This window comes from Stegostoma tigrinum, chromosome 21 (assembly GCF_030684315.1).
Source record: "Stegostoma tigrinum isolate sSteTig4 chromosome 21, sSteTig4.hap1, whole genome shotgun sequence".
Lineage (NCBI taxonomy): Eukaryota > Metazoa > Chordata > Chondrichthyes > Orectolobiformes > Stegostomatidae > Stegostoma > Stegostoma tigrinum.
This window is the reverse complement of record NC_081374.1, coordinates 19226557-19238976: the sequence shown is the minus strand read 5'-3', so window position 1 is coordinate 19238976 and position 12420 is coordinate 19226557. Positions and strand designations below refer to the sequence as shown.

General features: G+C 39.1%; 1 protein-coding gene across 1 annotated transcript in view; it reads right to left on the bottom strand.

Annotated features, from left to right (window-relative positions):
* LOC125462905 (sushi, von Willebrand factor type A, EGF and pentraxin domain-containing protein 1-like) overlaps positions 1 to 12420 on the bottom strand; it is an 81550-nt gene that overhangs the window by 8306 nt on the left and 60824 nt on the right. The window contains exons 45-52 of the mRNA XM_048553401.2: positions 12117 to 12190; positions 9701 to 9797; positions 9036 to 9109; positions 7834 to 7930; positions 7381 to 7454; positions 5587 to 5683; positions 4917 to 4990; positions 3549 to 3578 (exon numbers count right to left, since the gene is read on the bottom strand). Coding sequence (XP_048409358.2) covers positions 3549 to 3578; positions 4917 to 4990; positions 5587 to 5683; positions 7381 to 7454; positions 7834 to 7930; positions 9036 to 9109; positions 9701 to 9797; positions 12117 to 12190 — 617 coding nt within the window. The remainder of the gene's footprint in view (positions 1 to 3548; positions 3579 to 4916; positions 4991 to 5586; positions 5684 to 7380; positions 7455 to 7833; positions 7931 to 9035; positions 9110 to 9700; positions 9798 to 12116; positions 12191 to 12420) is intronic.

The window sequence follows — 12420 nt, the reverse complement described above, 5'->3', positions numbered from 1 at the left end:
AGGATCCCCCTCGTTCTCACACACCACCCCACCAACCTCCGGATACAACGCATCATCCTCCGACACTTCCGCCATCTACGATCCGACCCCACCACCCAAGACATTTTTCCATCCCCACCCCTGTCTGATTTCCGGAGAGACCACTCTCTCCGTGACTCCCTTGTTCGCTCCACACTGCCCTCCAACCCCACCACACCCGGCACCTTCCCCTGCAACCGCAGGAAATGCTACACTTGCCCCCACACCTCCTCCCTCACCCCTATCCCAGGCCCCAAGATGACATTCCACATTAAGCAGAGGTTCACCTGCACATCTGCCAATGTGGTATACTGCATCCACTGTACCCGGTGTGGCTTCCTCTACATTGGGGAAACCAAGCGGAGGCTTGGGGACCGCTTTGCGGAACACCTCCGCTCAGTTCGCAACAAACAACTGTACCTCCCAGTCGCAAACCATTTCCACTCCCCCTCCCATTCTTTAGATGACATGTCCATCATGGGCCTCCTGCACTGCCACAATGATGCCACCCGAAGGTTGCAGGAACAGCAACTCATATTCCGCCTGGGAACCCTGCAGCCTAATGGTATCAATGTGGACTTCACCAGTTTCAAAATCTCCCCTTCCCCCACCGCATCCCTAAACCAGCCCAGTTCATCCCCTCCCCCAACTGCACCACACAACCAGCCCAGCTCTTCCCCTCCACCCACTGCATCCCAAAACCAGTCCAACCTGTCTCTGCCTCCCTAACCTGTTCTTCCTCTCACCCATCCCTTCCTCCCACCCCAAGCCGCACCCCCATCTACCTACTAACCTCATCCCACCTCCTTGGCCTGTCCGTCTTCCCTAGACTGACCTATCCCCTCCCTACCTCCCCACCTATACTCTCTCCACCTATCTTCTTTTCTCTCCATCTTCGGTCCGCCTCCCCCTCTCTCCCTATTTATTCCAGAACCCTCACCCCATCCCCCTCTCTGATGAAGGGTCTAGGCCCGAAACGTCAGCTTTTGTGCTCCTGAGATGCTGCTTGGCCTGCTGTGTTCATCCAGCCTCACATTTTATTATTTTGGGTTATAAGTTTTCTCTTTTTGTAAGCTAACATTAATGAACAGAGATTGCTAGTATATGAAGTGGAAAAATCCCTCCCTTTCTAACCCTTATTAATGCATAGAATAAATGACAAGCCTTTATTCTTGCAAAATGCAAAGACAGTAATTATGAAAATTTTGCATTGCAATATTAGAAGGCTAATTTTTTTGTGTTAGTGGAAGTGGCGCCAGATTCACTACCTGTTACACATCCTGACAAATTTGCCTAAGAGTTGCTTGAATGGATGCTTATTTATTGCTTCAGCAAAAACAGAAAGTTACACAAGAAGTGTTCAAAGGTAAAGCACTTCAAGACAGCAAGCATTTTCTTAATTTATCTCCTTTTCTATATTTGGTCACATGTTAGTTGTGGAATATTCTCTGTTACCTTGCTAAATAATTGAGAGAGAAAATGAACACATGGAGCTCAAGGTACAGCTGCAGTGAACGTAAGGAAAAGTCTTAACATTGTCTTGAGATTACAAGGATAAAGTTGGTGAGATTCTTGCTTAGAGACACATCATAGTAAGATAGAAGCAGGTAACAAAATTAGGCAAGTGTGGTATTTTAGACCCTGGGTTTTGCATTCATTAGCAAAGCAAAGCCATGTGCCATTAACATCAGGGAAAGCTTTGGCAAGAGATCCCGCCATCTCCATGGTTGAGAACTATCTCTCAGTGTGAAGTGCACTGTTGAATTCTTTGATGCAATTCCCAGCATGGGGTGCTCATTGTTGTTATCAATCTAATCAATTACACTGACACTTGGGAAGATTGCTCAGAGCACAGCGGGAAGCAATAGACCACAACTTGTAGAATTCCACTGATTGCTCACCGTCACCAGCGCTGGTCTCCACTCACCCTCTCACCCAACAAACTCCAGACTAATGAAAGTGCTTACTGATAAACTGGGAAGGACTGCTGTGTTATTATGGATTTAATCTAAAGTTTTCTAAATTTGTCTGCTACACTATCCTTCACAGCTTTTGGCAATTTTTTTTTGGTTTTCATTCCAACAATGGGAGCAGCCAGTTTAGGTGACTGGATGAAAACTTCTTTACTGCACGCTTCAGACTAGTTGTCGAGGAGGGCTTAGATACTCTCTTTATTTGTCTGACTCCAGAAGCAGCTACTGGACATCCTCTAGAAGTGTACCCTGCTCAAAAATGGTGGCTCAACTCTAAGGACAATTTTTAAAATTAAGACGCAAGGAGGTTGGAGGGAGGTCATCTCCTACTTGGTAACATTTCTGTCTCCATATTCAGGATTTAAGTTGGCTTCGTGTCACACCACAGGGCTTGTGCACCAAATTATCACTGTAGTGAAGACAAATCAGCATGCAGTCCTAGTCTGCAGCCAGATAAATGGAGAGGATTAAAGCATTATGAAGAATATCTCGCAGTCATATAAAAAAAACTTACGCAGAGGTAATCTTCCAACAGTGTCAAAAGATCATAAATATAGGAAAAAACCGGGGGAGGGAGAGAGGATACCTCCATCTTGAAGCAACCTCTCCTTTACTTCCATTTAATTGGAGCATGTTGTTCCTTTCAAATCGGAAGACCTGATTGGCCCTCCAATTTTGATAGCCCACTCGCCCTTAATTGGGTTACAAGCCCACCTCCAGGCCAATTATGGGTGCATCTTGATGAAAATGCCAATGTGTGACTGTGTACTTCTGGGGGCAGCTTCAGGAGTGGGAGCAAAGGAGTAAGTCTTTCCCTTCTGAATTGCATGTTGTTAATTCGGTATTTCAGTTCTGGTTTCAACAGGTTCTTCTATTTTTCTCCTTAAGGAGGCGTTCCATTTTTATTATCAAGGGTAATTTAAATTAAACTATACAGTTCACTGGACATTATTCTAAAACATACAGGTAACTTCATGAAATAGTCTTCAAGATAACCTATAGGAACCAGAAACAGTCTTCCATTTCGTGAACGTATATATGAACTTGGATGAAATGACTTAATTCAGATATCAAGAGCTTGGAAAGTCAGTTAAATGTAACAACTTAAATCTATTTTTATTAAAACAAGTCAGTTAACCCACCATGCGCCAGATTTAAAATAGGCAAGCTGAATGGCGTGGGGGAGAAAAAAAGAGTTGTCTTTAAATCCAGCATGAGGATTATTAATCAATCATTTTCAAACAATACAATGAATTTTATCCTACATTGCTCATTAGGCAACTAAGGTGTCAGCAATCCAACAGCTGGCTGAAAGCTCATCTTTCTGAGGAAAGCCAGAACAAAGATTTGAAAAGCTCACTTCTAAAAAGTATTAAAGGCTCATTAATAATTGTTCTAAACAAACATTTATATATTCACTAGTTTGAGCACTCAGAACACTAGTTTAGTAATTATGTTTTAAAAAGTATAAATTTGATTATCAGAGGTCATTAAATACTAAATAAAAGCACTTCAGTACAGCTAATAACATTTGTTTTATCTGATTTTCCTACTTACCAGTAGTCATTCCTACAAGTGCACTTTGTGCTGTAAGGTTTTAAAAAAGAGACCAAGTTAATAACAGACAAATTAATGGCTCTCAAAACTGTGTACCAAAGGTTAAAGTATTTTTTCTTGCTTTTCACTATGACAGCCCACAATGGAGGGTCTAAATTAACATCACCAATTTTTTCATGAGAATAAAAAAAACTTCTGAAAAATCAATCCAGCCTCTTCATTCCCTTTCACTGTTTTCTGAGCATCAAAAGTGAAGTAGCTGTAGCATTGGAAACATTGTACATCAGCATTACTGTGTTGAGTTGATTTCTTAAAGTTACTACTCTTACACAACACTTGTAAATAGTGTAGGTTCAATTTACTTGAAAATATAAAAATAGGTTCACTCAACACTCAGAATAATCACAGAAGTACTCTTCATCACAATAACACAGCTTCAGACTCTTACACTCATCCTGATATGAATTCGTAAGCACATTAGTTCTTAAGCAATGTCACAAAAAATGATGATTTCTGCTGAATGTTGGCTTATTCACCTGAAGATCTCAGCGGATCAAAAGCTAAAGAGATATTGCATGTTACCGTTTCATAGATTCACAACCACATCACATAGCCCCCCCTCACTTCCAGGTGTTTTGTCCTTGCACTCCTACAGCTCACTTTCTTATCCACTAAACTCCCATCTCTCTTTCAGCTTGCTTCTCAACTAATGTTTCCCCTTCTTCTCTTATAATGGATTTACTTCATGTGTCTCTATCTTAGCTGGCTGTGCATCACACGAATATCTATTTTCACATGATCACTCAAAGTCACTGCAAAGTTCAGTGTGCAAATGAGAATACATATGATGGCTCAAAAGTGGAAAAGATATTGGGGTCATGCAGCAAGACCCCATAAGTCCAAATTTACCATGGTCAACTCATCTAACCTGCACATCCATGGACTATAGGGAAATTTAGCACAGCCAATCCATTTAACTTGCATATCTTTGGCTTGTCAGAGGAAACTAGAGCACCCTGATGGAAACCCACACAGATGTGGAAACTCCACAAAAACACAGTCACCAAAGGCTGAAATCAAACCCAGGTCCCTGGAGCTGTGAGGCAGCAATCCTAATCACTAAGCTAAATGGTCATTTCTTATTTCACAGTTAGACATCCTAATGGGAAGACGGAATCAAAACATTGAACAATTGTTTACCTCCCATTCCACTAACTCAGAGCTCAAAAAAGTTTGAAGATGCAAAAATCCTGGAGAACTTGATGTGAACTAACATCACATGACAAATCAATGAAAGTGGCTCAAGCATTTGGCACATATTAGCAACTCAGTCAATTTTGATTTTAAAAAAATGGCAACAAGACTTACGTTCACAGGATGGAACATCACCATCCCATCCCCCAGCTGTACATTGCTGATAGTCTCTACCTACTAGCTTGTATCTAGGAAAAAAGCAAAAGGAAACCACTTGTATCAATGACCTGAATGCTAATTTGGCAAGTTGTAAAGTTTTCAGACTAGATAAGAAAGGTCCAGAGAGGAAAAATCTATTTACTGATCAACAAGTAGACGTAAGAATAGGTTGGCAGAAAACTGCTTTTGTAAACAAATAAAATTGCACTATTGCTAACATAACGTAGATCAAACTGCATAAAATTTACAGGAGGAACATAATGTGCCAAATCACCTTGAAAATAATTATAATATAACTGAAGCATTTGGAGGAACACAGCAGATAAAGTCATCCAGTGTTGATCTCAGCATTTACGCCTCAGCATTAGTATCAAATTTGACATTTCGTCTGTCAATAGATATTCCAACCCCATGTGGGTATTTCCATGACTTTGATAAGGACTTTTTTTTTGAAAAAAAATTTGCCACCTCAGCATTGATTTGGAAGTGTGACTCATGTTCACATGGAAAACACTAGAAATGTAAAATATCAAAAATATAGCCACCTGAAACAGTCGTGATTAAACATCAGAATATCACAGTCTTTCATCAAAATTATGCATTAGTTAACAGAGCAAATACTCACCCAGCGTTACAATAAAAGGTAACTTTATTTCCAGCTGTGACATTTGGTGCCACATAATATCCATTCAGAATGTTGTCAGGATTGCCACAGTTAATTGCTACACAGAAAATATAATGGTAAAGGTAGAAATGTCACAAGACATCAACATATTCACTACTTCTTTCACTGCAATTTGCAAGATAATTTAACATGTAATTAGATCATTGTTTGTTTGGCAAATTAGTTTTGGAAACTGAGTTTTAGAATTTTTTCAAAATGGCTAAAAGAATGATGTCAATCGCAGTTAGAACTTGCCCAGAATCAAAGTAATAATGCCAAAAAAAAACAGCAGCTCTCCTGGGCAGGATATATCATTCTTATGAGACTCTTGATGCACCTGCTCTACTTGGAACTGATTTGTGACGGGAGTCCGAGACTGATAACAGAAATTCAGGTGTTTTAAAAATTATTCACTTGTGAGATACGGGCATCAGAGGCTGCCAGGATTTATTGCCCATTCCTAGTTGCCTTTGAGAAGGTGGTGGTGAGCTGCCTTCTTGAACTGCTGCAGTCCATATGCTGTAGCTGAACCCACAATGCCACTAGAGACAGAATTCCAGGATTTTGACCCAGTAACACTGACGGGCGATATTATTTCCATGTCAAGTGGGTGAGTGACTTGGAGGGGAACTTGCAGATACTGTTCTCCAGTATCTGCTGCCCTTGTCCTTCGAAAGGAAAGTGCTTGTTTAGAAAGTACTGCCTAGGGATCTTTAGTGAATTTCTGTGGTGTGTCTTGTAGATCACACACACTGCTGCCACTGATTATGGGTGGTGAGGGAGTGGTAAACACTGGCCATAGAAAGTCTTCATCAGAAACGTTCAGAAGAGACGTCGAGGCCTCTGAGAAACTTCACAACTCCCTCATTAATCTTTTATCCAATCATCCTAACACGACCTGCTCCAAATGTGGTAGAGTTTGCAAATCACATATTGGACTTAATAATAATTTCAGAACTAACCAAACCACAATGGAAGCAAGAGATACTTAGGGGCTAGAAAGGGAAAAAAAAGTAGAAAACGAAAGTGAAGGAGTAATTTTAGATATCTATGCCATCTCAAAGAAGACTTGCTTTTGTGTTCCACAGGGTTCACTGCTCTACCTCAACACCATAACCATAAAAGTCAATCTCTGTGGTTTTGACTCCTCTCTAAAATTATTACTTTTGCTCCTGCTTGATTGGTAACATATGCTTCAATAACACAACTAATTCAGTTAAACACAGCTACAAACTGCTTGGAGCATAAAATGGGGATGGGAATGGAGGAGAAGTCAGTAGGTGCCAGGTTTAATTACAGACTATTGATATTGTCGGCACTTCTGCTTTACCCAGTACTTTGACTCCCTAGATTTCCAAATTTACACAAATTACATGCCTGTCAGTTACACTAAAGTCATTACTTCTTAAATGAAACATCCCACTTCAGTATCCAGCTAAGGATATACTTTCTATGTTTCAGCATTAACATATGCAGAAGGCAGATGATTGAATTTTTCGAACAAACAATTGATTTAACAAAAGATCACTTGTCAAATCATGCTTTTAGTTTTCTTTAATATGCAATGCTGAATAAAATCATTTCTCAGCTGTTTCTTCCTATTCTATGATGTTAGAACTCCCAAGATGCACAAATATTACAAAAGGAAGAAAACTTGGATTTGAACTAAAGTTCCAAGAATGCATTGAGAGTGGCTCTGTCATTTGGCTGGGAAAATATATTTGTCACTTTGCTAAAGAAAGAAACAGAACTTACGTTCACAGGATGGAACATCACCATCCCAACCCTCAGGTGTACACTTCCGATAATCACGACCCAGCATCGCATACCTAGAAATTGAAAGTCGCCAGTTATCAGTCAACTTCAGGATAATTGGCAAAAGTATTATGGAGTACTGACCAGCCATGAATACTAAGGACCAAAAGTAGAAAAAAGTCTATTAAATACAAATTCTTAAAAAAATGCATTTAAATTTTAAAAAATCTCAAAATACACCCAATCCAGTAAATGTTTGCCAAGTCACTTCAGCTTTTATATTCTTTTACAAAATTACATTATTTGACAATGAAATAATCAGGCTTACTCTGCGATAATATGAAGACACATGATCAGAAATGTGAAGAACAAGAGATAGATCACATCTAAATTGCCTTCACCACAATAATAAAATAATGTAGTCCGTCAATAATTTGTATACTGAATACTCACCCAATGTCACAATAAAAAGTAACATTATTTCCAACTATTTTATTTGGTGCGTTATAATATCCATTTAGAATCTCACCAGGGTAACCACAAGTTATTGCTGCACAAAAAGAAAACATAAAAGTAAGATACAGAAATGTAACATACCTTCTAAATATCCAATATCTTTTCATTTCAATTTACAGATAGTCAGCATGAAGATGAATAGCTGCAACAATACCTGCCCTTAATGCCCAGTTACTATAAACTCTTATTTCCAAAATTAGAACACAATTCAAGGATCTCCTCTCAGTCTCTAATGTCTGAGAACAACAGGGGCCTTTAGCTATATGTATTGATCAACATCAGTCTTTACTTACTTACTAAATGGTGACAGACAAGGTAACATGGAATAGCAGAGGTATAGGAGTGTCCACGAACATTAGTCACTGAAATTTAGTGCAAAGTTATACAAAATATTCAACATTGAATTAACAATATCTCCATCATTTAAAGAACATTGGATAATAAAAGAGAGGAAATATCTTCAAAGCTTCTGGTGCCATTCAAAGATTACTTACTTCCACTCCAATAGTATTACCTGTTTTGCCTCAACATCAACACCACCACCACTAAAACCTGCACCATTTTTGTTTGTTGCTCCATTAAAATCAATAGCTTTGGCTGGAATGTTAATACAGCTTTCCTACTGGTAGAAATAACTCAAATAATTCAATGAGCCAAAGTCACAGTAGCTTATTTAAGCAAAAATAGAGAAGGGATTAGTAGCATCAATTACACTTGCCTTTAACTTCCATTCGCTTCACCTGAATCACCCAAAGCCAGATGACCATGTTCTGTCAGTTAAACTCTACTAGTGTCAGGAGGTTCAACATTCCTATTGCACACCAAAACACAACTCCTTGTTCTAACAGTACTATTTGTATTATAGTAAACTGAAAAATCTTCTGGAAGGCACTGGAATGATTTGATGGCTATTTCTTATTTCACACATTATGTACTTTAATTTGCAACATAGATTAAAGCATTGAATAGACATTGCCTCCCATTCTAAGAAATCTGAAATCCAAGCTTTTATCAAACTACTGCAGGGAAGAAAGCTTGGATGCCAACCAACGCTACACAATATTTAATTGGAAGCAGGTCAATAATTCTGCACTTACCAGTAAATCAGTCACTTTACAAAACAAGGGAACATAACTTACGTTCACAGGATGGGACGTCCCCATCCCAACCGTCAGCTGTGCATTGCCGATAACCTCCACCCACTATCTTGTATCTAGAGGAAAAAAAGAAGCAAACCACTTATATTAGTACACCGAAGGTTAACCGGAAGATATTTGTTCACTGGCCAGGTTAAAAATCCAACAAGATATATTTTAATAATATATATTAAAATGTGTATACTTTAAAAAAAAAACAGGATTAGGTCCCCAGATTAATGGCCGAATCAAATACTGTTACATTTTTGCTCAGCTAAAAAGGGCTGATTACACTCCATAAAAACTGTAGGGCACAGGAAAAATATTGGAAGCACCTAGCTCACTTTAGAGCTGAATTACAATATAATTTAACCAGTTCAGGAATCAGCAAACTCTGATGTCTTGCGTTGATCTCAACTTACCTGTCTAAGGATCAATATTTCTAACTGTGCATTAATATTCTCATGTAAGCTCTAATGTCACTGACTTTAAATCAGTATAGCGATTATTTTTAAAATCTCAGTTCAATTCTAAAATGGATGATGCAATCACGACTCGTGCTCAGCCATCGTCAGAAATATCATGCATGTGCGATTGCCATAAAAATAACATTAAAATAACATACTTCCAACAAAATCTTTTCAGTAATTTCTTGGCTGAATACTCACCCAAAGTCACAATAAAAGAACACTTTATTTCCAACTGTCTCATTTGGTGTTGTATAATGTCCATTCAGAATCTCCCCAGGGTTACCACAGGTTATTGCTGCACAGAAAATAGAATAAGGAAAGCTAGAAACAAAACTCCAAACTCTACAACAGAGTATTAATTACAATATTTTAGAATATCACAATGAAATTGATAACAATATCAAGTTATCTCAATTTGGAATTCAGTTTTTAAGAGATATGGTAACACACAGAAAGACCTCTTCTCTTTCCTCAATACCTCATGATAATACGCATTGTCTGTCTGCAACAGCACTATGAATGGACATACATCAATCTTCAGCAACAACTTATCATCATGTCAGGTCTCCACCTCCTCAAGCCAGTGACATTTTGACTGATGGCTATCGCCATTTATTTTCCAGGTCCCAACAAAAGGATCTCCACTGAATCTGAGGACACCACTGATGAGAGTCAAGGCTGTGACATGGAATATGTGGAAGCAGTCATTAGAGAATTGTGGGCAGTGAGTCACAAAGATGGTTTTCAGTGGCTCCCCTCCCTTATACTAGGTCCCATGATCTGGCACTGAGTGACTGACAGTAAGGGAACATTACGATAAGGCTGCAATATTTGCTGGCATGGAGTCCCATTGATGAAATCCTCCAACACCACTGTTGACACTGCAACTGGCTGACAGTACTCACCCCTTACCCAGCTGCTTGCACTCCCTGACTTTACTTGACCATAGCCACCAATAATCTACATACTCAACTAACTGATGACAAACCTCAAATCAAGCTGACAGTGATCCCCAGACTTGGCTAACACCAATGTCACTGACATGATCACTGCAGCCACTTGTCTTCCCAATTGCTCCACCAACCACAGGCTACCTCACTCCCACATTTGCTGCTGATTAGGAATGAAACTATCAACAGGAAATTTGGGTGAGAAGCAATCTGTGGTTGGAGAAGCAGTAGAGAGATAAGATCTCTGTTTGGAGGAGCAGTTCCACACACAGTCTGTCCCTCACTTCATTCTGATTGGTCACCTCTCCTATGGAATTTTCCTGGGTGTTTTAGGAGCTGTCGGGTCAGTTTTGGCCATCATTTTCATGTTGTTTGAGCACTGCACAGCACTCAGTTACTAGCCTAGGGCATGAGGCATTTCATAGAGACAGATGGTGCTGGGGTCACCCTGAAGACATAGACCCTGGGGTTTTGCACCATTTACAGCAACTTCTCCCAGAGCTTGCACCCTCCACTCTGCATTTTTGTTGTGGGGGGTGGCAGAATGAAGGCAGGTTGCATTTCACAGTCTGCAAAGGCAGCAACAAAAAGTACTGTTGCCTTAAATTTTTATGAACAAGTAATTTTTGTTATATAGATTTCCAAAACATGACTCATGGTTTTTAAAAAATTGAGGAAAAGATCTAATACTGAAAGTTAGCCAGAGTTCCTGTGGAAGGTTAAGTATCCTTTTGGAGAGTTCAAAGTACCCCATTGAATGTATGTATAAGTTGGATAAAAAACAAAGTTATGTTATTTAAGCTCCTTGCTCTTTTAATTTTTTGTGGATTAGCATCCAATAGTTTATGAAACATTAGTGCTTGCAATTTCTGTAAATGTATATCTACATAAGGCTGTGGGTCGCCATTCGGGGATGAGGGCAACAACTATTCCACAACCTACCAGTATCAGACTAAGGGGCTTTAAATGCACTGTTTGATTGACAGTTCAGAATTATAAGAGGACCATATTCTTATGTGTATAAGCAGTGTAATCAATTGGTTCCAATGTACAAAAGCCCCTGTGGCAGGTTGGAAAATATTTCAGGAAATAACAGGCATAACAGTCAAGTTGCACCCACTGGTCTAGGATGGAAAATTGCCCATTCATGTTGTTGAGTCAGAAACTATCCAGACTCTGCACACCAGACAAGGGAGCAACAATTCAAACACCCATACTTGGTATGATTTAAACATGGATAATTAGCATGGATTGCATAATTTCCTGTACCTTTATTTTCCATGGGCCCAAACTGTTAATTCCAAAATGCAGATAAAATGAGCATCTCCTAAACTTTTCATCACCCACTGAAACTCAGCTCTTTGCTCCAAACTAATATGATGCTTGGATAGAAAAATAATTTTTTTCTGGAAGAGAGAAGCAATGATTTGATAACTGGTCATTTCTCATTACATCTGCAATGTTCTTTCCAAATGCAATGTGAATCAAAAAGCAATGAATTATTTTAATCTCCCATTCAAAATAGAATTCCAAGCCAGAGGGTGTCAAACTAGTGTAAGGAAAAAAAATGGACATGAGCAATGATCGCCAAATGTAAGTGACTCAATCAACTTTTATCAGACTTGCAAGTCAGACACTTTACAAAATAGAGAAATATTACTTACGTTCACAGGATGGAACCTTGCCTTCCCAACCATCGGCTGTACATTGCAGATAGTTTCTACCGATAATTTGGTATCTAAAAATGAATGGTAAGCCACTATTAACAGATATGAAGATTAACTGAGGAAAAAAAGTGTCACTGGGCAGAACATGTGGGAGTTCTGAGGTTCATGAAGGTAAAAGGTATTCAACTATCACAAAGAAGTATATAACAAATATAGCTGTAGTGCAGCAGAACGATAAAATAGGAACCAAATGCTGGTGCATTTATATTTAAATATAAAAGCACAAGTTAGACCCCATAAC